Source organism: Anopheles cruzii, chromosome 3 (assembly GCF_943734635.1).
Source record: "Anopheles cruzii chromosome 3, idAnoCruzAS_RS32_06, whole genome shotgun sequence".
Lineage (NCBI taxonomy): Eukaryota > Metazoa > Arthropoda > Insecta > Diptera > Culicidae > Anopheles > Anopheles cruzii.
In genome coordinates, this window is record NC_069145.1 from 56,852,659 (window position 1) to 56,876,904 (window position 24,246).

General features: G+C 47.2%; 6 protein-coding genes across 6 annotated transcripts in view; 3 read left to right on the forward strand and 3 right to left on the reverse strand.

The window, feature by feature from the left end:
• Positions 1-494: 494 nt before the first annotated feature.
• On the forward strand, positions 495-1,227 carry LOC128274064 (uncharacterized). The gene is made up of 2 exons (XM_053012149.1): positions 495-744; positions 810-1,227. Exons 1-2 carry the CDS (start codon positions 528-530, stop codon positions 1,097-1,099), a joined length of 507 nt encoding a protein of 168 aa, XP_052868109.1. The 5' UTR covers positions 495-527; the 3' UTR covers positions 1,100-1,227.
• A 938-nt stretch (positions 1,228-2,165) lies between these two features.
• On the forward strand, positions 2,166-6,186 carry LOC128272733 (protein pigeon). The gene is made up of 4 exons (XM_053010602.1): positions 2,166-2,229; positions 2,301-3,772; positions 3,836-5,060; positions 6,035-6,186. Exons 1-4 carry the CDS (start codon positions 2,166-2,168, stop codon positions 6,184-6,186), a joined length of 2,913 nt encoding a protein of 970 aa, XP_052866562.1.
• Positions 6,187-6,255: 69 nt separating this feature from the next.
• Positions 6,256-7,061, reverse strand: LOC128270657 (soma ferritin-like). The gene is made up of 2 exons (XM_053008065.1): positions 6,722-7,061; positions 6,256-6,653 (listed from the first exon to the last, which is right to left on the reverse strand). Exons 1-2 carry the CDS (start codon positions 7,059-7,061, stop codon positions 6,256-6,258), a joined length of 738 nt encoding a protein of 245 aa, XP_052864025.1.
• Positions 7,062-7,208: 147 nt separating this feature from the next.
• On the reverse strand, positions 7,209-9,276 carry LOC128272848 (uncharacterized). Its single transcript, XM_053010731.1, has one exon. It carries the CDS (start codon positions 9,241-9,243, stop codon positions 7,510-7,512), a length of 1,734 nt encoding a protein of 577 aa, XP_052866691.1. The 5' UTR covers positions 9,244-9,276; the 3' UTR covers positions 7,209-7,509.
• A 2,179-nt stretch (positions 9,277-11,455) lies between these two features.
• Positions 11,456-13,011, forward strand: LOC128270658 (uncharacterized). Its single transcript, XM_053008066.1, has 4 exons — positions 11,456-11,524; positions 12,386-12,514; positions 12,586-12,783; positions 12,868-13,011. The coding sequence occupies exons 1-4, from the start codon at positions 11,456-11,458 to the stop codon at positions 13,009-13,011; spliced, it is 540 nt and encodes a 179-aa protein (XP_052864026.1).
• A 3,886-nt stretch (positions 13,012-16,897) lies between these two features.
• The window catches only part of LOC128272667 (tyrosine-protein kinase Dnt), a 95,780-nt gene continuing 88,431 nt past the window's right edge, over positions 16,898-24,246 (reverse strand). Inside the window, exons 2-6 of the mRNA XM_053010526.1 lie at positions 18,413-18,779; positions 17,583-18,338; positions 17,298-17,517; positions 17,151-17,227; positions 16,898-17,076 (exon numbers count right to left, since the gene is read on the reverse strand). Of these exons, the coding sequence (XP_052866486.1) occupies positions 16,965-17,076; positions 17,151-17,227; positions 17,298-17,517; positions 17,583-18,338; positions 18,413-18,779 (1,532 nt within the window). The 3' untranslated portion in view covers positions 16,898-16,964. The remainder of the gene's footprint in view (positions 17,077-17,150; positions 17,228-17,297; positions 17,518-17,582; positions 18,339-18,412; positions 18,780-24,246) is intronic.

Genomic DNA, 24,246 nt, shown 5'->3' on the forward strand with positions numbered 1-24,246 from the left:
AACGTTGTATGATCGAAGACAAACAGTGACTGAGATCATCTATTGGTTAGCAAGGTTCCATAAGATGTGAATAGTAAGATTTTCAATAAATATATCTTTTTATTTAATAATATCAAAAGCTTCGATGCATCTCTGTGCGATTCCTCTTGTGCTGATATCACACCGTTCACGACTGCAAATAGATTCTGTAGAAAATGGTAAGATTTGTCTGCTGCGGAAAATACAGTAAACGATAAGTTACCTGTGATTTGTTGTCCAACCACCTTGCTAGGGAAAATTGATCGTTTCAGTGACAGCAGCAGGAAAATCCGTGCGGAAAGCTCGCCCGATTATTTGGTGGCGGGGGGGGGGATGTGTTTGTTTTCAAACAACTTATGCTGTCAAACGCAAACGTCAGATCGTGTAGTTTTATTTGCTGGACAAATCAGTTGCTTTCTGTTTTATGAGTAGATCGTGATATGAAACCGTCAATATTAGTCAGTGGGTAACAACAACTCGGCTTTTGTACCCTATTTCTGTGCAAAATAATGGATCCAAGCAGCAGGATTACCAGCAGCATAGACGATCAGTACACCTCGATTACGCTGAATTCGTTTAACATTTGGAAAACGACAGTACGATTGGTGCACGTTCAATCGCTTATTTATAATCTGCGTCACGCAAGCCTTTCCGACCAAACGGCAGTCGATCTTCTGCGGCAGACCATAGCGTACATTTCGGATCTCGCTTCCGAGGGTGCTGATGGTAAGTAGCTTGCAGTTTTAGTCACCACCCGTAGTTGCTTACAGTTGTCCGATTGCACCCTACAGACGAAGAGGACGTGCTCAAAGAGATGCAATCGCTAGCGGACACCTCGGTGGTCAGTTTAAGGACGGTACTGTGCGATAGATTGAACGCCCTAGCCGAGAAGCTCACTCAAGAAATTACGTTTCGGACGGATAATGCCGAGTTTTTCGACGACCTGGAGACAACCCTTAGTCGAATGAATCGGGAGGCAGCGGAAAGCACCAAACGAGAAATTATGCACCACGTGTCAGTGGCAAAGAAACGCTTGGCAGAACGGAAGCGGCAGCGTGGGCTACATTTCCACCGGCAGTAATATGGCTTTTAGGCAAATTCACCATCTCGCTCCCCCTTTCCCGTTGCCGTTGAATAACGCAGATATTATCGTCTTGACGATATTCTCGATGCATAAACAGCCTAATGAGAAAACAATTTGAAACGAATACACGATATTGAGAGCACTATTGAACGGGTGATGTTCGTCCTGTAACTAGCTGTACAAACGGCTTTTGGTGTTTATTCGTATCATGCCGAACGTATCCAAGCAATTTACTATCAATCTCCCTCTTTAACATCAATCCCTCTGAGCTTCTTTGGTGCTTTAGCACTATATACTTGTCCTGTAAATCACTGGTCTTGATTGTAAGAAATGCTCCCGTATCCTGGAATTGCTCGTGAATATGTATCGCCAAAAGACGGTCTAGTCGCAATGGATATTCACATTGACATGCCGGTTATTAAAGAAAATAATTAAAAGATGGTTACTATGGCCAACATATTCCAACACCCATTGCGTTGCTTATGACTATTCAAATCGTACCTCGTCTGCGGCACTAAAGGAAGGATACAATTTCCCTTGCAACCGCTACTTACCGCTTATTTAAAAAGATCCTGCTCAAGACCCAGAACACGTCCCGTTGTTTACTACCGACATTGGGCATTTGGGCATGCGCTTTGGGTAGAGAAATAAACAGCGTCCCCGAAGTAACCGCAGCCGGTGCTCTGGACAACTGATAAGGCCGCGAATGAGAGAGAAGCAGGAGAAATGAGCGAGATAAGTAGCTAGCAGACAAAACAACGTGACGGCTCTTCGACAACACGACGCAGACTCGGCACTTATCAGCGTTGAAATTCCAGCATCGTTGTCAGAAAAGATTATTGATTTCCGACCTGCTTCTGTGTGTGCTTGTCGTTTTCTCTCAAAAGGGATCGGATTCATTTTCCACTTCCAGCCCATTGCCATTACGTCTTAATATGATCTAGAAGTGAGCAAATATTTGTGGTTAGTGTTTAAGAACGAGGTTTTCCTGCGTCCTCTGGTGTGTGGTTGTGTGTCGGAATTCGCCCCAGGCCGTAACTGCACAGCACGTAACTGTGCCGTAATGTTGAAGCAGGAAAATTTAGCAGCCAATTTTTGCGGCCTACTCGCACTTGGTGGAAATCGAGGTATTTGAAGGGGACGGGGTGCGGCCACTTTTTCAGGTGTCCACCGTGTTTGATCGGCTCATGACTTGCAGATGTTGCTGTCGAGTGGCGAATCTTGGGCAAGGAACAGGACAGTTCGCTGTTGGCCAGTTGGGTTTCGTTCGACGCCAAGCGAAACCGCGACGAGCCACAGGAGCAGCACCCGCAGCAGCGCACCAACATCGGTGTTTATATGGCCAAAAACAAAACGTTCGATGTGCTGTACACGTTTGCGGGCCGCGAGAACGTCATACAGGCGTCGGTAAACCTCACCCGCACGCTGCTGCTGTACGTGTTGAAGGAGCTGAAGCTGGACGAATCCGGACGGAATGCGGATATATACCGAGCATATCTCGTGGAGGTACGACCAAAAGTAGACAACGTTCAGCCTCAGCTTCTCCTGGAAACGGACGGCAATCGACAGGTGATGGCCACATTTCTGTGGCGCAAACTGTCCACCTTTGAGAAGAACTATCAGGACAAATTTCTTTTGCTGGTACACCACGAACACGTGCTTCTGTACACGGTATCGCTGAAATCGGTTGAAAGCAACGATGATGCGTCTGCTGCTGGCGGTAGCAGTCTTGGCGGAACTCGTATTGACTACACAAACCCACGGGCCTGGGAGTTGGATCGGGGCAGTTTGAAGAGTGACACCATCACAAAGCGCTTCATCTGGGCTCAGTGGGATCCTACCGTTCAGGCACTGTACTATATTCACCTGAAGCCGAGCACCAGAACCATCTTCGAGAAGGAACTGGACGAAATGGGCACTGCGTCCGGCGAGGGTGATGCCGAGTCGCAACGAATGCAGCCGACGCTCTCCGCGTATCAGTTTCACGATGATCTGCCGACGGAAACCGTGCTAAACATTCCGCTGAATCTGCCCAAAATACCGGCCTCCAGCAGCGAGGACATCTACGAGGACGACACCGTACCGCTGCGCATTCACGACTCCTCGTTGAACCTTGTGATCGTTAGCGATGAGTCGGGCATGCTGTTTGTCTGTCACTATTATCTCTATCAGCCGATCAAGCCGCAGGAAGAGGATGCACCGTCGGGTACTGGCCAGCCGGGAATGTCACAGGCCATCTTCGACGTACACTTTGCATACTCGGTAACCATCCTCCATCACGGGTGTGTCATACACTGCGTCATCCCCGGCATTCCCTGGGAGAAGGCGAAACTGATGAAGCCAACGTTCACGCTGCACGGCGATCACCATGTGCTGGTGTTCCAGGCGGACCTGTTCATGCATCTGCTCGATGTAGGACTTTCGCACGAACCGTCGTGCCACATCGTCAGTGCACCATTTACGCGCGCGCCCATCACGCAGCTCGTGCCGTGCTTTACGACGAACAACATCTGCTACGACTCGGCCACGCTCGATCTGATCTCGATCACTATCCCGAAGGCGCACCTGATCGATGCGTTTCGGAACGACACGTCGATCGATAATCGCCTCGCAATCGTGCATTACTTTTTGGCCCACTCCAACGGTGATATTATAGAGATCTTTTCGGAGGTAAGCAAGTGCGCCTTTGGTTTGGTTCCACCACCAGTCTGCTGACCATTCTTTTCCGGTTAGATATTGGGCATCGTCATGGAGCGACCGTTGCACCTGGATACGGTGCCCTTACTGAAGGAGGCACTTATTGCCGGTGCGTATGCGTCGGCCAAGAAGGGCCTAACGCAGGATCAACTCGCCCTCTACCGGCTCCTGCCGCTGACTTCCTGCAGTACTGCGAAACCGATCGAAGCGAAAGTGGGCCGCCTGAACGTGGGTCTTTCGCACGAAACTCTCTACAACACGACAATGATGCTGCTGTCGCCGCAGCAAAGGCTTTCGCCCTTCCGCAAGGACATCTGGACGCTGCTGTGGGATCGACTGAACGACAACAACAGCAAGGAGCGAACCCGCTTCCAACAGGAGCAGGTACGCGAGAAGCTCATGTACTCGCTTGCCTGCTACCAACCGGAAGCGTTGTCTCGTTGCACCACTCCCATGTCACCGGCGAATCCGATTGCCAACATTGGTTCGGATTTTTTTGCCAGCGCCGCGGCCAGCCGCCGGGCACTGCCAAACGACTTGCTGCCGTTCGTCGAATCGGAAGCCTGCACGGCCAACAAACAGGAGCTGGTGCTAAACGTGAACCTGCGCGAGCTGAGCATGCACCTCGTGAAGCACAGCGTCAAGGAGGTGACCGGCTTCCGTTGGCTTAAGAACGCATTCTACGACAGCAACCCATCGACCTCACACGTACACGCCGTCGCCACTCGTTACGTAGCCGCACAGCTGGAACAGGCACGTGCCCTATGTGTGCTGGTGTGTCGAACGGCCGGTCTCGATCTTGCGCTCGAAGGAACCGAACGTGGGTTCGCACTGATCGATCAACTCGATCGAGCGCTTCTGGTGCGGCTCTTTGCCATGCTGGAGCGCTACTGTCTGGCAGTGGAAACCCTGGCCTTTCCGCTGCCGCTAGGGTTTTGCTCGTTCTTTTCGTACCTTGGGTATCGCGCTCTTGCCTACGATGCGTTCATGCAGTACGTCGATCACCACGTGTTTGAGCTACAGATCGACGTCGTGAAGGTGATTTTTGCTGACATCGAGGACACACCGGACGGCATTCGGCGGAAGCTGGGCCTGCTGATGCTGTTGCCGCGTTCGCGTGCCCGCCGGTTGCTGAACAGCTGGAACCACCCGGTCAGCGCGATGCTGCGTGGTCGCGAACATGCGATGAACATCCTCTCCGGAAACTCCGTGCACCCGCGGGGCTCAACGCACAACAAAAAGCGTGACTATCAACCGAAAGGTATCCCCGGAGCTTTTCCGTTCCGTTTTTCGTTTGCATGTTCTGTATGTCGATCTGGTGTAAGTAATGGTGTATGTTTTTGTGGCATTTAGTTTTCCTCATCGGTGTTTTTCATTTCGTTGCCCATTTTCGCCTTTCAGTTTGCCTTCCATTGCTCGGCTGCTGCTGTCAGCCGTTGCTTTGGCTGCTCAGTGGCAGTTCGTGGAGTTCCACACCGAACAGTCGGTTCCTTTCGCAACATCTTGTTGCTCGGACCCTCTCATCCGCTTCATCATCGCCATCACAGCAATCCCCGCCGTCATGCGGTCACTCGTCGTCAGAGGACTCTCCGCGTTCGCGCAATCTGCGAACGTACGCCAGTTTAAATGCATTGCGACTTGCATCGCCTTCGTCGCTCGTCGATTTGGAATCGGGCCTGGGAATGAACGTAGATCACCCCCCGGGTGATGGGGAAGGCAAACAACTCACCACAGATACACGGCTGTACCGTTGCACATCTTCGACGTCGTCCTTTTTGGTGCAACTTTGTCGCGATTCCCCAGCCAAGGGTTGGAGAGCCAGGCGTGCTAACCAGCGTAATGGCTGGAGGGTTCGGAACGGCGCATCGACGTGTTCCTTACGCAAGACACTATTGCTAACGCTGGCGTATAGCGTGCTTGCGTGCGTGATCGTCTGCCTGGTGGTACTAATGATGCTCGAATTTCAATTCCCCACGTGTCTAGCGGGGTATATCCAGATTTTTCGACTCCTTTTCTAGACTACTTTGCACTTTCGCCGTACAGTTCTGTGCATGTTTTTCTTGCTTATTTTTGTATTCATTTTTTTGTAATAATACGTTTCTTTATCCTTAACGATAACACGATCATTTCCGTTCATTAGCCGTTGATTACTCATTTTTGAAATGCACGTTAACATAGCAAATCTGTTTCTCTTGAATCGGGTTGTCATTTACCTTCAACGAATATTGCACACAGATCTCTGCCAGGGACTTGGGGCTGCGAAGAAGCTTCAGCAACCGTTGGACAACTTTTTCGATCTGCTTACAGCGAAGGCCAACCTAAACGAACTAGATTTCAATCTTCTGATCGAAACAACGCTTACGTCGGTGGAAAATTTTCACGTGTAATATGGCACAAGTCGAGTGCCCGTGCAATAAAGTGGCTAAATTTAATTTCAAATCACGTGGTATGTTGTTTTATTGATCACTAGCCCCGCTGGCGGACATGGTTTGTGCAATTTTGTCGAAAAAGTAAATTCCACCAGGAGCGGTTCGCAACTGGTGCCATTGGGCCTCCAACAGGTGAAGGGTGCGCAGAGCGGAACATTGTTCGCGCATAAAGTGAACCGTCAGCAGATCCATTAAGACCACATCCTGCTCGAGTTGGGCAACGCGATAAAGCTGGGACAACGAAATGGCAGTTTTCGTTTCGAAGGCGATCGTCTGCTGTATCGTACACCCAATGTCATCAGCCCAGCATCGTTGCACCGGCTTGGAGATTCCCGCCAGTATCACATCCGAATTTCGTAGGACCAAGAAATCGGCTAATCGTTCACCATGCTGCAGTTCTTCGGAGGACCATTTGCGATAGAATGCTAGTGTGAACGGATACAGAAAAGAGCAATCCCAGAAGGATCATTCGGGGTAACTTGGGAAGTCTTACCTGCCAATCCCAGTAGACCAACGCTAGAGCTGGCAAAATGGTACGACATAGAACGGTAAGTGTAGCTAAGCGTGTGCTCTTCATTAATCTGCTTGCCAATTGCGGTAGCCAGGCGTGTAGATAACACATCCGGAAGCAAACTTGTTTCATTGCTTTCTTGCGCGGCCGCTGGTGTTAGTGAGGATGAGAATCTTCTCGCGATAGTATTCAACTGGCGCAGCATCGTCGGACTGTCTGTCTGCACGCGTTCTTGGCCTGTCCGATTACAGCAAGAATTCTGATTCTGAGCTTGCTTTGATTCTGACTGTTCGTTCGTAGCTGTTGCAAGCTTCAAATCCATTTTGTTTACATATGACAATACGTAATTACAATATTAAATTTCACAATTTAATAGATGGAAGGTTTTATTATTGAGATCTTAACCTAAGTCAAATTTACCAAATTATTTTATATCTTTTATTAAAATTTACTAAAACAAGTGGCGATCTATCACTTCCGATTCTGGAACACCGGGTTCCCTTACGATTAATTTCCAAAAATTACTGTTTTTGAGACATGTTTCGTTCTTTGTACATAGATCGATGTACATGAAATAGTCATTAATGTCCCGAAATGGACGAATCGTATCGTACATATAATCCTAACCCTTAAAAACTCAGAGGGATTTGGTTTCAAGGCACACGATAGTTATTCACAATATATGATCTTTCTCGAAAGCAGGATTATTGATATGAGTCTTCATCATATATGGGCGTTCTTAAGGCTAGATTTGGTGGTCCTCAATAAGGCTAATCATCGCAGAGCGGAGTCTGTGGTGATTGGCTTAAGGTATTTGGCGTGTAATGCGTGGCCTGTCTGTCTGCGTGGCTAGGCGTAGTAATGGCAGGAACTTCTTCCCTGCGGAACATTCTATTTGGCAATCCTGAAAACCACTGACACTTGTCGCCAAACACATGCCCCACAAGCAACAGCACGGCAGACGCGCCAAACACGATACCGCAGATTACCCACGGTGATATGGTTGCCGGTTCCCGGTAAACACCGGCCAAAACGGACGAATCAAGCAAAGCAGCTTCAGCTTTATGGCCAACTGGTATGATACGACTGCTATCGCCCGTGCTGCTACCGATCGCTAGCGATTGCTCGCGTGTGATCGTCACTGGGAGAGCGAATACGGTAGAATCTTTCGTGGCTCTGATTTTGTTACCGCCAAGCTGTGGGACATACTGTAACCAAACGTCCTGCGATTGCACATGGCACATACGCAGCAGCCGCAGCATGCCAACACCATGCAGGGTCAGTGCGTTTACGCGGTCAGCGCTGTGTTGTATGGTGATGTCCGTGTAGTTTGGCATCACGTAAATCCAGTCATTGGGATTCGCCAGCTGCAGCCACAACTGATGATTGATCTGTATCCGTGACACCCGGCAGTTCGAACCGTGGTGTGTGCGATTGAAGTAAGTGGCCGCTAAACACTCTTCAGCGGTAGTCAAATTGCGTACGACACGGTGTACGTTGCAGAAAGCGAAATCGTTTAGATGCTGGCATTGTTTGTATTCTTCGAAAGACAGAAGGATGCCAGTAGACGTTGCTTCGTCGACTGCCAACACGTCCTGGTCGAGCACGATCATGGACAGAAGTTGTCGGTTCTTATCGATCGAAGGGATCGGTGTTCCCTTGAACGTTCGGTATGTCGAGCGGTTGCAGAGGGGAATGAGAATGTGCACCACAAGTCGGCAGCCCTCGACGTACGCGGCGACCTTTGATAGGGCATACAGCTTAAGCACTTCACGCAAATTCATCTCCACTGGAAAGCGAAAGCCGAGCGGTAGGAACTTCTGTACTTTTTGCAGCTCAGCCAGCAATCGGTTCGGGGTGATGATGCTGTCGCTCAACCGGTCCGAAGTGGTGCTCTGAAGCAGTTGCATAAAAAGGTTCTTTTTAGCGATGATTTTGTTGAGCAGAATGTCCATCAGCAGCAGTTGGCCCTCGCGCGTGAAGTCAATCGTTTGGGGCCGTTTAGGATCAATTTTAAAGATATTTCCAGATAGAGCCGCTAGCGCCTGGTTCGTTGTGTTGTAGAACAGCTTCAGTGTCGACGACTCGATCGCCAGCTGCTGATTAACACGGGTGAAGTTATCGTGAATATGCTCTCGATCGGTATCGTCCATAAGGCCAAACCATGAGCGAAGAATGCCCCGGCGGGCCCGCCGCCGGCTGGCTGGTGATTCGTCGGCCGTTTCTTCACAGAAGCTTTTCAACAATGTGCTAAATTCATTCAATTCACTGTTTAGCTCCCGAATGTCGCCGATACCCTCGCAATTACCGGCACTACTGCTTTGCATTTTGGCACACGCTTCTAACAACGGGAAGACGGTTCGGTTGGCTGTTGCCAACTCTGCGACAAATTGTAAGATATCGTATTCAGCACGGAGGGTCCAAGTGCTCGCCTGAACCTTCATCGTTTTCAGTTCTTCAAAATAGATCCCATCGCTATACATTGGTATGTTCGACACGGGCATCCCCGGATCACTACGACCCAGCTTCACCGACAACATGCCGATGAGGATGTAGATCGCGCGGTTAAGCATAGCCGATTATTTTAACCTTGAGACAGACATAATCAAATATTGTTGCAGTTAGATATAAAACCATTATTCAGAGAATATGTTTGTACAGAAATTATGTCTTACTTTTACGAGCCTGGTCCAGTTCACTCAAGTGCGTGTTTTGATTTGATGACTCAAACGTCAGAATCTCCCAAGGTTCATAGATGCACGCACGTTCCCGACCAATTGTTGCTCAGCTAATTTTCGTAAAAGAATGACATATTTATTTGTGAATAAGAATTTAAGCATCTGAAACGGGTTTTCTGCGAAAGATAAATGCTTTTCTATGCTGTTCTGCGTTTATTGCAACGGCTAAAAAAGGTGGTGTGATTTCCTTCCTTAATCACTATCGGATGCAGGATATTCCCCCCGATTACGGTTTTCAAGTACTTGAGTTGTCAATCTCAAATGGCAATCTCGTGTGTCGGCATTACGGTTTTCAATTAGAGAAGCTCCGAGTGCTAAATGTGCTAAAATGTGCTAAAAAGCTTAAATGTGAAAGCTTGTCAAGCTCTTTGAGTACGAACTGTCATTTCTGGTGCATTTTTGTAAACATTGCACACACAGATACACATACACAGGTAGCAGTTCAGCTGTGCGTGCGATTTTTGCTATTACATTTTTGAAATTTTTAGATGTGTAAAAGGTTGTAACTCGAAATATTGTAAGCTGGCGGATCACCGAGATCACGAATACAAGTTTGAGAACGAAATAGCGAACGTAATGCGCGACGGCCTGTGTGGTTAGTTCCGAATCACACAGCGAGTTCGGCTGCTAGCTGGGCCCGTTTTCCAACGCGATGAAAGTGATCGGTGATCGGCAAGCAACGTTCGGATTCGGTGCGGCTCTGTCGCCGGCCATAATAACGAAACACTTGTTGGTTCAACGTTTACGCGTTTACAATAACGCGTTCTCGGTGTACATGATTATTTGTTCTTGTTGTACACCAATGTGTGAGCTACTGAGTTCCCTATCTATCTATCTATCCATCTATTGGTGGCGCGAACGCCCGATTCGGGCTATGGCCGCTTGTATCGAGACCCTCCAGCTGTCTCGGCCTATTGCCCTGCCTCTCCAGTCTGCTACACCGGGCAGGTCCTCGCTGGCCTTACGGACGCTGTCCTCCCATCGGGCTCTTGGCCTACCGACTGGTCTCCTGCCGTGTACCGTTCCCAATAACGTTTTCTTTGGTAGCCTTGTTTCGTTCATCCGTATAATGTGGCCCGCCCATTGCAATTTTTGTTTCTTTATCATGGTGGAGACCTCTGGGTCATCGAACACTGCATAGATTTCACTATTATGCCTGATCCTCCAGTGCTCTCCATCCTTCACTGGGCCTAGTATCCTTCTGAGGATCTTTCTCTCAAAGGCATTAATTTTGTTTTCTTGGGACTGGGTTGGGACCCTGAGTTCCCTATCACTTATCCTATTTGCTGTAAAGCAGGCTCTTAATTAGGCAGACCCACTTTGGACTAGCGACAGTGGCAGTAAAGGAACTGAAAATACTAAGATTCTTCGCAAAATTTTGCGACATAAATTTGACAAATTGAAGTTTTCATCACCAAAATACAAACTATCTTTGAAAGCATCACTATCTTTGCACGGCGCAGCATAAACAATACAAAATAATTGATAAAATCAAAGACATCCTAACAGAACGGCACTTTCCGTTACGAAAAGTTGACGGAAACTCGATTGTCAAATTCGAGTCTCCGTTTGAAAACCATAATGCCTGGACAACTCGATTGATCGAGTGAACAAGTTCATCCAGCCGAAAGCTTTCCAGAGAGAGCGTTCATCCAGTTTGCGTTTGAGCGTTTGAGAACTCAAACGGTGCGCTAATACCAAAGTGAACTCAGATGACCGCTTGAGTAGTCAATTAGAGAATGATAATCAGGCCTATTATTGTGTTGATCCTAGTTGGCCTTCTATGGCTCAACGAACGAACTCGCACCAATTAATGATTCTCTGCTCATCAATCAGTGAGAACAGTTGCGTAGGTATCGTCGTTTCTTATAATACTTATTTTTATGAGTTTTTAAACTTCCTATACTGATAAAGGACTAGGTAGTTTGTTCGAAAGCTATTGTACAGTACAGGAGCTCGTGTTTTATTGCAGGTAACGATGAACAACGACATCACAGAAAAAAACCACCGGCCGGAACAAGCGTCCATCTTGGATTTGCCTCACGAAGTAAGAAATTGTCGATTATATCAATTGCACGCTTATATCAATTGCACGCTATATCATCTCTTATGCTTTATTCTGTTGCAGATACTGGAAAACATATTTCAATATTTGGAATTTTCCGATTTAAAACAGGCTTCGTTGGTGTGCGTCCAATGGTTTAAAATTGTATTTAGTAGGCGAAACATGCGAGACACGATGTGTTTTTGTCTCGATTTTAGCAAAATTGAGCGCTTGGGCTTGAAAGTCCTCCTGGACGTTATAACAAACAGCCAAAGGCAATATAAAAACGTCCGTTTCAGCAACATTCGACTTAAAGATTGGCCGACTGTGTGCAGTACTATATTGAACAGCATGACTCGCGAGCAAATGAATGTTGTAAATTCATTTCAATTCGTTAAGATTGATTTGCCGGGCGACAACATGTACACAATCTTGAAGCACTTTGTGAATCTTCGAGACCTAACGCTGACTGCGTGCCCTCTTGCTTGGTTACTCATGTGTTATGACTTACATACTGTACTGAAGAATCTAACCAACTTGTTCCTGGATACGAGTGCTTGTTTTCGCGATTTCGATGCATATGTTTATAGACCTCACATAATGGATAGCATTAAGAACTTAGTGATATCACGATGCCCGTACTTCGGAACAAAAGATTTGGAAGACGACCTTGTCCGGCACGGAAAGACTGGGGGGTTTCTCTTGCCATTTCGTCCCATTCATGAAACAACAACTCAAGTACGACTACTGGAAGTGATCCGTTTGGATATTGACAAGTGGCAACAGGAAATTGATCAAGAAAGCGTCAGCATTTTTTTCAAAGGATTCATAAAGCTCCGAAAAGTGTATTTACGATGTGACCAGAATGCAATATCACCTATCTTGCAAGCTCTCGCACTACAATGTCCAGAAATAACGATGATTCAGCTGAGCTGGAAAGAGCATGAAACATGTGCTTGGCTGCCTTTACTCAAAAACTTTCCAAAGCTACAGGTAACATTTTCACATTGAATCAACTGGGACATATTGACAACTAATTGATTTAAATATTCACCCACTTTCAGGAGCTTCATCTGGTGGGATGTTTCGCTACTGTCGAGGATGGACAGTTGGGACGGTTTGCGCCCTTTCGTTCACTAAGCCCGGCGTTCCGGCGCCTAAGTGTTTTGCACGTAGCTTATTCTTGCATTACTGACCGGTGCTTCGTGCTGATGTACAAAGAATCTAGAATCACGGCCCTGTACTTGAAAGCTTGTCATAAAGTAAGTACATTCACGCAAACTAAACCTACGCAACTAAACACTGTTGAATCTCATAACTTATTTACCATAACTTTTTGTGTACAGATAACCAAGGCATGGTTGATGACCATTCCTTTACATCTTCCATTGCTTCAGAAGCTGACGATTTCGAACTGCGCCCTTATATTTCCTGAAAATATCGAGGAGCTGCGTCGCATCATGCCGGGGCTTGATATTAAATACCATTGATCAATTTCCATCTGCAAATTTGCAAAACAATTCAAACCGAAGCTATTAGATTAGAACTTAAATATCTGAAAATGGTGCTTGCAGCACTATCACACTGTATTACGTTAAAATAAATTGTCATTTGACTATCAATCTGTTATCTTCTCCTCTTATGCTTGATTCAATGGACATGATTCTTTCATTAAAATTGGTCCATAAAGTTTTGGGAACGAATCGAATGCCAATACTTTTTTTTGTAGATTGGTTCAACAAATTTAGACCAGCGTTGCGCAATTGAATTCAGGCCTGCAAATTGCGTGAGCAAAGTGAGTGTTAAATGTAGCCATAGCCTGCTTGGTCAGCTTGAAAGATTTGCAAACTTTGTCGAGCATCGTGTGTTCCGCATATCATCGTGTCTTCCTTGATCCAGAGTAAAGGTGGTTCCAGAGGTTCATTGCGACTCGCTTCGTTGCTCGATCAACATCGTCATTCTAAACGCTGCTCTCTTCAAACGCTTGAACAATCGCTGAAAACGAAGAAAAGACGCTTAGTGAAAAGTAAGCGAAAGCGAAGATAAGATTTCTAGGTTGAAAACTCAAATATGGATAATTCCCTGAAAATGCCGCAGCTGAGTCGAACAATGAACGAGCACGAAAATGAAACCGAACAGCCGGAGCTAACAGTTGCGCCGCGAAAGCCAGTAGGCATCTTGGATCTACCGAATGAAGTAAGAACTTGTACAATTGTGTTACGTTGCGTTGTGTAGTTGTTACGTTCTGGCTTTACACTTTTGCAGGTAATGGAAAATATTTTTAAATATTTGGACATTTCTGATTTACATCAGACATCTCTCGTATGTCGCCAATTGTACGGGTTGGTGCATAATTATCGAATGGAGCGAAGATACTATTTTCTTAGTAGTTGTTTTAGTCCTACCTACTCATCCTCCAGTCCTCCCTACGCACCCTCCAGCCCTCTCTACGAACCGCCTCGTCCTTCCTACTCACCCTCCAGTCCTTCCTACTCACCCTCCAGTCCTTCCTACTCACCCTCCAGTCCTTCCTACTCACCCTCCAGTCCTTCCTACGAACCGCCTCGTCCTTGCTACTCACCTACCAGTCCTAAATACTTACCCACCAGTCCTTACTTTTATTGTTATTTTCCTACTAGTTCTTGTATTCCTTCCTACTCACCCTCCAGTCCTCCCTATGAACTGCCTCGTCCTTGCTACTCACCTACCAGTCCTAAATACTCACCATCCAGTCCTTGCTACTCACCTACCAGTCCTAAATACTCACCCACCAGTCCTTGCTACGCACCCTCCAGTCCTCCATACGCACCCTCCAGCCCTCTCTACGAACCGCCTCGTCCTTCCTAATCCCGCACTAGTATTTGGTACTCACTCAACAGTCCTTAATACTACAACACGATGAGTAGCCCCAATCAGTCCTTCACACTCCGCCTGCTGTCTATCATGTTCTGACGTGCACCGCCTATAAACATCCTTCCAGTCAAGTTGCTCTTCGACAACTTACCACTATTTACTACCGGCATACGAGTCCACACGGAGCAACGAAGATGCGGATCAAGAACAAGGGCGACGCCGCCAACCAAACTTTCCAATATCATGTCTTGCCCTTCTCTTGGTGCAACACCGAATAACATGAACAATCCAACATCGGTCGTTGATCTCGGTGCTGCTTTTTGATGGACGAGATCGAAAGCAGCGCTCACTTGTGTACGATTTTCCACTAGTTGATTATTTTCTCCAATAAACTGCCCGTTTGACAAACTTTATTCAACTTATTATTTTTATAAATTACCTTTTTTTTATGTTTGTTTTTTCTAGTAAAGGGAAAAATGTTTAAATGTTTAACACTAAGGCGAACACCGAGGTGAACACAAAGGTAAATCGTCCCATGGTCTCGTGAGCCATGCCGTATAAAAACCCGTCTTGGTCTCACACCTGTGGCCAGTCTCCTCACGCATATACTCTTTTCGGCAGGCATGCGTGGCGTATAGTATCTTCACAATTTCTCATTCTAAGTCAATGAGACGAGGAACGGGTAGGATGGCGCATATGGAGGTCGCTCGTTTGTAGTTTAGCTCTAGCATCTGAAGTTCAGTGTCGATGAGGCAATTGAAATTAGGCTTCAGGCGCAATTCGGCCTGTGATATAACTGGAATAAGATGTCCATGAAAGCCCAGCGTCATTCTCCAAACTATTTTTTCTCAAACTTCTTCATATATTTGTATCTTACCTTCTTAACACAAGAGATTTTAAAGTCGTGGTTTTCGGAACCGGAGGGTAGCATGTGATCATAACTATAGTTTACATTTTACAGCAGTATTTCCTTTATTAATCCACGAGTAGATGCTAGACAGTTCTGATAATGATTATACGATACGCCAGGAGATAATTAGCAACTCATTCAAAAAACAAAACTCAAGACCAGTGAAGGTAATACATTCTCCTGGTAGTGTGGTAGAAACGCGTGTCTACACCATCTTCAATGAGTGCAAGACAAGACGCCCGTTACGCCATTATGTGTACATTAGTAGCATGACCTAAAAGAAATCGGAAACAACGATCATCTGATCTATGTCTTTTTTCCTGGTTTGGTGTTTAGATCGAATTGTTTCGACGAATGGATCGCACAACACTTGTCTACTCCATACACGGCTTATTTCGTTCTTGGTGTTCGAATACTTGGATACGGAAACCAATCTAGGAGCCGCAGGTTTTCTTTGTTAACGGTTGCTGTGCTGGTCGCGACTATAAATAAATAGTAAACCTTCTGTGGTACCGTGGCGGAAACAAGCTATATCCCCCATTAGCAAATCGATTTCGTGTTAGTTCTTTCCATCCATTATTATGCAAATATGCTTTTATGTACAAAAGGGAAGAGGGTTTGATTGAAACAAAAATCTAGCTCTATCAAATCTATTCAGCTTAAATGTCTGGGCGCCACCAGCGCTCTGCTGGTTTCTCGAATGCACGGAATGGATATGAATTCTTACGGCGAAAGGTCTGTTCCTTTGCGCGTCAGAAAAGATGATTAGAATGCATGATTAGACTAAACTGGCGTCATGACCGCTTCCATTGTCATCATGCCAACACTTTTCGGCTTGTTCAATTCGTTTCATTAAAAAAGGGTTAAAAATCTACCACCATCGTTTAACAAACCAACAAACTAACAAATGCATTCGTCTTTACATACTACTATTACACGCTAAACACGAGCACTAAAGAAGTTCCGGGAAGTTCCGGTTGTTTCTCTTCATGTTAAATCATGTTTCAATTTCTTTTCTTGTCCTTTTTGGCACGACCTTGTTTTCACTCGGCGACTACTTCTATGACGACATCGGGGGTTGGCGATCACAATCCAAGCAGCCTTCGCAGCTCATCGAGAACCGTAGGGAATAACGTATGGGTTTTCCTCCGTCGCGGCGATATTGTCTTTGATGGGCGCACTGGCACCCGCTTTGCGCAACCCGGAACTAACTCCACCAACTCTATCTAGTGTCCGGAAGCCGACGCGATCACGACGGAGCGTTTCCTTCCGTGCGCCATCTGTGACGGCTTTTTTCGCTTTTTTACCAAGCGTATGGCAACCAGCATTGGCACGAACACCTTCCTTGCTCTCCACCAGTGCCGGCGGCGGCGGTGGTGGGACAGCGATCTGTCACGAAGGCGCAGTCGCTCCCCACCGCATCGGTAGGGTCAAGAAAGTTCGGCTGGACGCACCGTCTTGATGCTGGTTGTTGTGTGGCGTCGTGTTGCTCTCCGTTGTCGGCGATGACAACGATGGACCGGATGGGACGGTCGATCGGTTGAGCGACTGAAGGAGGGTGGCGGTGGCTGCGGCGGCGTTCGGTTGTTGCGGCCGATTTTTTACTCTAAATCTAAAGCTTAACGATAGTGCCCGGGGCGTAGGAAACATGTAGAACCGTTGACCGGGACTCGGCAATCCCTAGACGTAGCGCGTCAGCTGCGCGTAGAAGTCCTGCAGGCAGATCTGAAGCTGTTCAAACGACGGACGCTCCATCGGGAGCATCGTCCAGCAGTAGGCCATTATTGCGAACCTAAAGGATACGGACAAGCGGAAAAAGTAAGGTATAATTCCAGAGGGCGCGCAACAATCACTCCAGATACTTACAGCTCATCTGGACAGTTGATGGGCTGCGATAACCGGTAACCATCGCGCAGGTAGTGTTCCATCTCGAACGGATCCACCTATCAAGCAGACATGGATGGATTATTTCACGAAGCTCAAAACGACCATAACAATTAAAACAATAAATACCTCGGCATACGGTTGTCGGGCGAGGGTGCACAGTTCCCACATTAGTACACCGAAGGCCCACGTGTCCGATGCTTCGCTGAACTGCTTGTACTGGATCGATTCCAGAGCGAGCCACTTGATCGGACGGTTCTCGCTGTCACCGAGGCAGTAGTAGTCGCCGGGGAAGAGATCCCGCGACAGCGAGTTGTCAGCCAAACGCACCCGCAGTTGGTCGTCAATCCTGTTGGTGACACAGAAGGTGCGTTAGAAAACGATAGCGACGATACGTAGGAATGCGACACTTACACGCAGTTCCGTGCCGCAATGTCCTTGTGGATGACACCGTGACTGTGGAGATGGCCGAGCGCTTGCGCTAGCTGTAGTTGAATTTTGACGATCTGGATCGTGGTCAGCGTGCGGGCTACCGGTTCCTGCAGGAAGATCTTCAAGTTGCGCGTATTCTCCGGTGCCAGGTAGAGCAGAAACGGGGCGGTGTGATCATCAATCGAGACTCCCAGCACGGAGAGAATACCCGGGTGTTGGGCCCCGTACAGACTCATACCCTCGTGCAGCAGCAGCGACACCTGAATCTGCGAAGCGTGCGGCCCAACTGTCTTCACCAGCACCTCCTGGCTGTCGTTGTAGCTTCCACGGTAGACCCGCCCGAACGTTCCTTCCTGTAGCAGGCTTGACAGTCGTACACGGCACCGCTGCACGGTCAGCTCGGAGATGCGACGCTGCAATTCTTCCGGTTCAGCGTTGGCGTAGATGCGGGTGCGCGAGAGGGTCGCTATCGTCGGTGCGATCGACGGTGGCGACACGATCGAGGACGGGGCCGAAGGTGCATGGGTTTGTAAGCGCTGAAAGCTCGACGTCCGGATCGGCTGCGCGTGGTGGGGCTTCCGGTTGAACGATCCCCGCGCACAGTACGCGATCATGATGATGATGGCCACGAACACGATCGCCAGTATGCCGCCAATTATCAGTGTTATCAGCCCGTTTTGGGCGTTCGAGGCATTCTCTAGCAGGTACGGATCCGGCTGATTGACGTCCGGATGCTCACTGAAACGGGAAACGGAAATCTCGTTGGTCAAAGAAATCGATTGGGGCGGGCTTTCATCACACCTCCGGCTTACCTCATGAGACAAATTTTCTTCCGCCGAAATAGCAGTTCCGTCACGTTGCCGGTCAGCCGATCGAGCGTCACCTCGACGGTGATGGTCACGTCCAGCTCAGCCGACTCGCGGCCACTGCAGCGCAGCCAAATGGCGAACGTTTCGATGTGCTCCGGCACCTCGCCCTGCCAGGAAATGTTCATCGACGGTTTCGGCAGTGCAATCGAATCGGGCGACACGATGTTGATCCGGTACGGGAGCCCCTTCTTGGCGAGGCTCTGCCAGGTGAAGGATATCTCCTCGACGTCCGCCGGCACCGGGACGGTGAAATGGAGCGCATACTCGTTCACTTGCCCCTCGCGGACGTAGTAGATCTCAGCTGGCAGGCCTGCGATAGAGTAGAACGATCAGAAGAACAACAGGATAAAGTTAGTTAGATACAAGGACCGTGAAAAGACAGATAATTATGCTGAGGAGTTTTATTTACTTTTATATATAAAGAAGTATCTATATGTGGGTTAAAAACGGATAACAATTGACATTAATTATCGTGCTGTGGTGGACACAGGTGGATGGTGCTTATCGATCGGAAGCAGTTCTGTAGGTGCAGGTAGGACGGATATGGGAGCTCCTAAAGAGTCATTAACAAGAACGAGAAGTTGGAGGCGTATGGCAACCGATGCCGAAAGTTCACGAGCGGAGTGTCAATAATGACCCCAGTGATGGTTGGTTGAAATCACCGATCACCGAAAGCTTACAGAGGTTGATCAACTCAAGCTCGAGGTCCGAGCACCAGAACTCACCAGACCTGATGGCAACTAGCACTCCATTGAGCGTACTGGACTTGAAGCCACGATCGCACCGATCCACAGTGTATTCGTCGACGCAGAAGAGTGCAGTTGGAATGTCCCCGTCGAGCCAAGCCTCCGACAACACAACAATGTCGCCAATTTTAGGTCAACGATCTTTGTCCGAAGTCTGGTTACGTTTCGGTGGTAGATAGAGATTTGCTACGCATTCAGATCAGACGACGATTCATTGTTTTTCAAGTTCTGTTGGTGCTTGTTTGGAGACAACGGTAAAACGCTGCCAAGTGAATACGTGTAGTTAGCGGCGAGTGGTGGAGTGCGATGGAGTGAAAAAGTGTTGTTATCGGCGTGCGGTTCCCGAGCCCTAGCCGAGAATCAATAAATTCCCGGAACAGTACGCCCCGGAACGGCAGAAGGCCCTTATGACGTAGTGTCTCAGGGCACAGGTACGGTGTCAATTTGTGACAGTGTGAATGTGCCGCCAATTAAAGCTCTAGACGGCGTGTCAGCAGTGTTAGTCGATCTTCCGGGCGCAGGATGAGTAGCGCCAACCACCTTGGCGAATGACGCGCGTTCTTATCAGTGGTGAGGTGCCGGTCCGGACGCAAAGAAGAGGCGAGACGAGACAGTCGTACGTCGATCTCGTAGATCAAACTGCTTCTCACTTCACCCAGTAGTGAGGCGAAATCACGCGTCACAACTCACTTCAGTCGGCTGAGACGTTCGCTTCGCTCATAAAACGAGCACAGGTGAGACAGACTCAAAGCAGCGCTGCTGGTTTCTCATCATGCAGTGTGAAAAGTGTATTCGCAATCACCAAGAAGTAGATTGCAAAAACTGCAAGTCAAGGTGAGTAGTAAGCGGCGTTTGTAGCAATTAACATGAATATTATAAATATTGTGGAGTCCCGTTCCCGAAACATAATGAATACTGAGCAGTCCCGCTCAGCTGTCTATTGCGGGAGCAGAATCGCTCACAGTCGCTTTTTTTTTCTTTTGATTAAAACACCCAAAAGCAATAGGTAAGAGCAGACAGAGCTAAAAAAATGAGCCCTAATTCCACCATACCATTACTACTGTGTGCCACCAAAACACAGAGCATGGCGTGGTGGCCACGGATCGTCCGGGAATCGCGAGAAATAAATATTCATGGCGTCGCTCTATTACGGTGGCCATAACTCAGGATTATGGTTAAATGTGTTTACATACTGGCGCATTAAGCGAGAGTCGTCTCTTTTTGCGACCAGTTACTTTATTTGGGGTAAAGATACACTCTCTCACTACGCGGTGTGCGGTGATGGTGTCCTGGTACCGCACCAAACGACTTTGTCCAGCAACTACAAGGTGCGATCCCGACGATCCAACCACGGCGCATAGCGACGCCACCATTTACCGCCATGGTATCTACGGAAAGGGAAGCAGCACACAACTTTTCGTACCCCCCACAAATGACCCAAGAAGGAGAAGAAGAAAAGGAAAAGGATGGTCTCTCGGGAGCCTGTGCCGGTTACTTCCGAAACTTGTTCGCGGGGATGATAATATGGGCGCAATTATCACCCGGGCATTATAAAACGCGGTGTGCTGAGGGAGGTGGTTGGTGCGTGTGGTCGTCGTGAGGGTCCATGTTTGTGCGAAGGGGGATGATGCTGCTGCGCGTTAATGCGACAGTAAGCTGCTATAAAATAAATTTTAATCCCCTCAAACTGCAACCGCCACAACAACCGGTGATAGTAGTTGCGCAGTTGGGTTACTTCTTTAATTCGACTGCAGCTAAGCTAGTGTAATGGGCGCTTCTTCATCTGTGGCGTAATTGATTGAGAGGGAATTTGGTTTAAAATTATTTTGCAGACATCCAAAGGCTGTTTACTAATTTCACATCCTTAATTGCTGTTTTATGGTTTGCGGTTGCAAATTTATCTTCCTTTTCTTATGCCATTTAAACTAAGCCATATAAATTGTGTGAGAGCAATATCTTTACACTCTTACTAACTATACCAATGTGTTATGTCTTTCAGGAGAGCAACTACAATGTAAGGTAAGGATTAGGCCAGGTTTCAGCGATCGTTTTTGTCACGGGTGTTGCACTGTGGTCATACAATATTTAATAACTGCTATTTTATAGTAAGTTTGTAAGCAACTAATGTTAAACTAATGGGATTTTGGAGTTGTGTCAACTGTTTGTGGTTCACTTTTGCAGTGATATTCAAGAACGTTTTCGAGTGCGTTTCTTCACTTCAAATTTAGCCCAGCGCTTGTGGGACTCAGTTTCGAGACACCTAAGCCAGACTGGGATTTTTTCTCACCAACTACACCCAGTGCGCCCTACGGGACAAAAAATGGAGCCCATTGTTGGCCAACTCCGTGGTAACGGGTGTTGTTTTCTACTCTTTTCTATGCGTAATTTTCCCATCAAGCCATTGGAAATTTGTGCTCCGCGGTGTGTGTGTGTAGCGAAAATGGCGGATGGTCGACTTTTTCCACGCCGCACAACCGGAATGTAGATAAATCACTGTCTAACGGGTGGGTTCTGCCGGAAATGGGAACTGACTGGCGCTTCCGATGTTTGTCCTTTCGTGTAGGAGGAAAGAGCGACACTTAATGATCCATGCTTCGCCGTCATATGCTGGCGAAAAAGTGTTTTCACTTCGCCGCGATTTATGCAGACTCTGGGACGCCCATTCCAACTGGCGCGTTAGGATGTAGCCCTGGGATCCGCCAACGTGGTGATCTTTGCTAATAAATTCCCGTCTAAATTCAATTCGCGGCCACTTGTTGTTTGCCAACAACGGTTTACTTCTTTTACTTTGCACGAGCGCACCTTGAAAAGAGACCCGTTAGGTAGTCCAAAGAATTTCCAAACGGGGCCAGCAAATTGTTTTCATCTCATTAAATGCGCTAATAAGCCATGGGCTTTCGCGCGAACGGTGTGCACCGTTCTTGGGTGAGGTCTTTAGGTCTGTCCCCTCAACTGATGGAATAAATCTTCAGACGAGGTGAGCTTTCGAAAATAATCAGACGAGAAAAAAAGGTATTGCGGCCTGGTACGTGGAGATAATAGGAACACAATCGGCCAGAAAATTGAGAGATAATCCGATTATGTTTCATAAATAACACAGCACGAAAGGACTGTGGCACCAGAGGGGGAAAGGATGGATGCTGTTGGTATTGGTGCTAAATCTCTTCACCTAATTCGATGCACCGGTCTGTCCCGGCGAGGGTTAACCGGTGATTGTTGCTCTAATAAAGCTGTGAAGGGTGAAAAAGTTGACACCTCTCGCCACGTTGAAGAACTATTAGGGGCTGCGTGGCGCAAAGATTGACAGATGGGTCGGTTGGTCGGTCGGTCGCGTGAAGAAAGCGCGTTTGTTTGTGGCACCAAATTCGAAAGGGTCACACACAAATAGAAAGACCCACCAACCGTCCATCGAAAAACATGTTGTACGTGTGCATGGTCGCTAATGTGAAGATTAAAATGCAGAAAAAGAGTAAACAACGCGCGGCATGGATTCCAAAGACTACAAAAAACAGTCGGTGGGCCTGGCCAGGTTGGTTAGGTTAGGGGTCCGGTTTTCGCCCTTCTATTTGAGTGTAAATTTGTGGGTAGTCAATCCGTTGAAAGTAGCAACGACGCCGTCACCGGGAGGTTAGTGTGAACGCCCATAAGCATTACAGTAACTCAATCAAAATAGTTCTATTTCGTTTGATAAGGGTTGTGCTGGTACCGACAAAACCGGAACTTTGCATCTGTTGTCAGTTGATGTTTGGTGTCTTTTTTAATGTTAATAATTAATTTATTTTGTGAAATGAAAGATTTGAGACCGACTCAGAGTGGGTACAAGATTGTATAGTCTGTGTAAAATTAAAATAAATAAATTAAAAATAGCAATAATGATAATAAGCTTGAGTACGATGTTCATTGTTTTGTTCTATAAGTTTGTTTTAGAAAAACCAAAAAACGAAAAACAAAATAGAAACAGTCCAGCCGTAGAAAGTAGGATTGGAGAACACTGGAAACGTCGAATAAAATGATTCACAACACTTTAGAATGCGGAACATCCTGGAGTGGCACACCAAGAAAATTCAAAAAAAACGAAACTACCGTATGTCAAGACAATACAACAATTGGATTTTCCTAAACCTCTATTTCGACCTAGGTGTAATCGAATTCCCACACACACGAACAAATAATGTGTCGGTACAAATTGCAGGCAAGCAACGAATCTACGCGATCAAAAATGGTTTGCCGGATCATGTTTCTTTTGCCCAACCGTTGGCACTATCGATTTGAGGTTAAATTTTGTTTTATGCGTTCATTGAAACAGGTTGAAGCGCCGTAGCTTTTGTAATCGCCTAAGGTAAAGTACCTTGCCCGGCCAACTCACTCGAATATGTTTCGAATAAAAGGATGGGAATTCAATTAAACATCGAATCTAAGCGGCAAAAATAAACGAGAATGGTGCGAGTATGAAATGAACACCTGTAAAAGGGATTAAGCACATGTGGTGGTTTGCAGAACAATACCGGATGTGGTACCAAAAACTCCACATCGTCCTTAGCGAAGGAACTATCTCGGTCACTCCGCCGCACGCGATAAGGCGCGAAGATGATCGTGCGCTTTGTGATTTTTCAGGTGTGAGAATTCAATTTGCAGTTTTGCAAATGCACTTTCCTCTTTCATAAACCACCCCTGTTGCACCACGCAAACGATCAGGACCCCCCGAATTGGAAGAAAAAAGGGGGCTCTATGATGCTGACCAACAACACTCGCAGCTTTCGCCCTATGTTTCGCCTCCACGTGGCGGTGGTTCGCGGCTTCCCAGGCTGATAATCTACCGGAACGGAACGGAAGCGTTTTACTTGCAAAATGGGAACGTGTGCTTGTGTGTGTGTCTTCCCCTAACGAGTTGTTTATGCTCTTGCTTCTCCAGATTACAATTGTAATTTCGGCTTCCTTTTGGCTCGAGCAAAAAAAAATTAGTTTCGGAAAAAAGGTGTGAAGTACGTTAGGTTTTGCGTGTCAATGGCATTGTTTCAAGTTCCGCCCAAA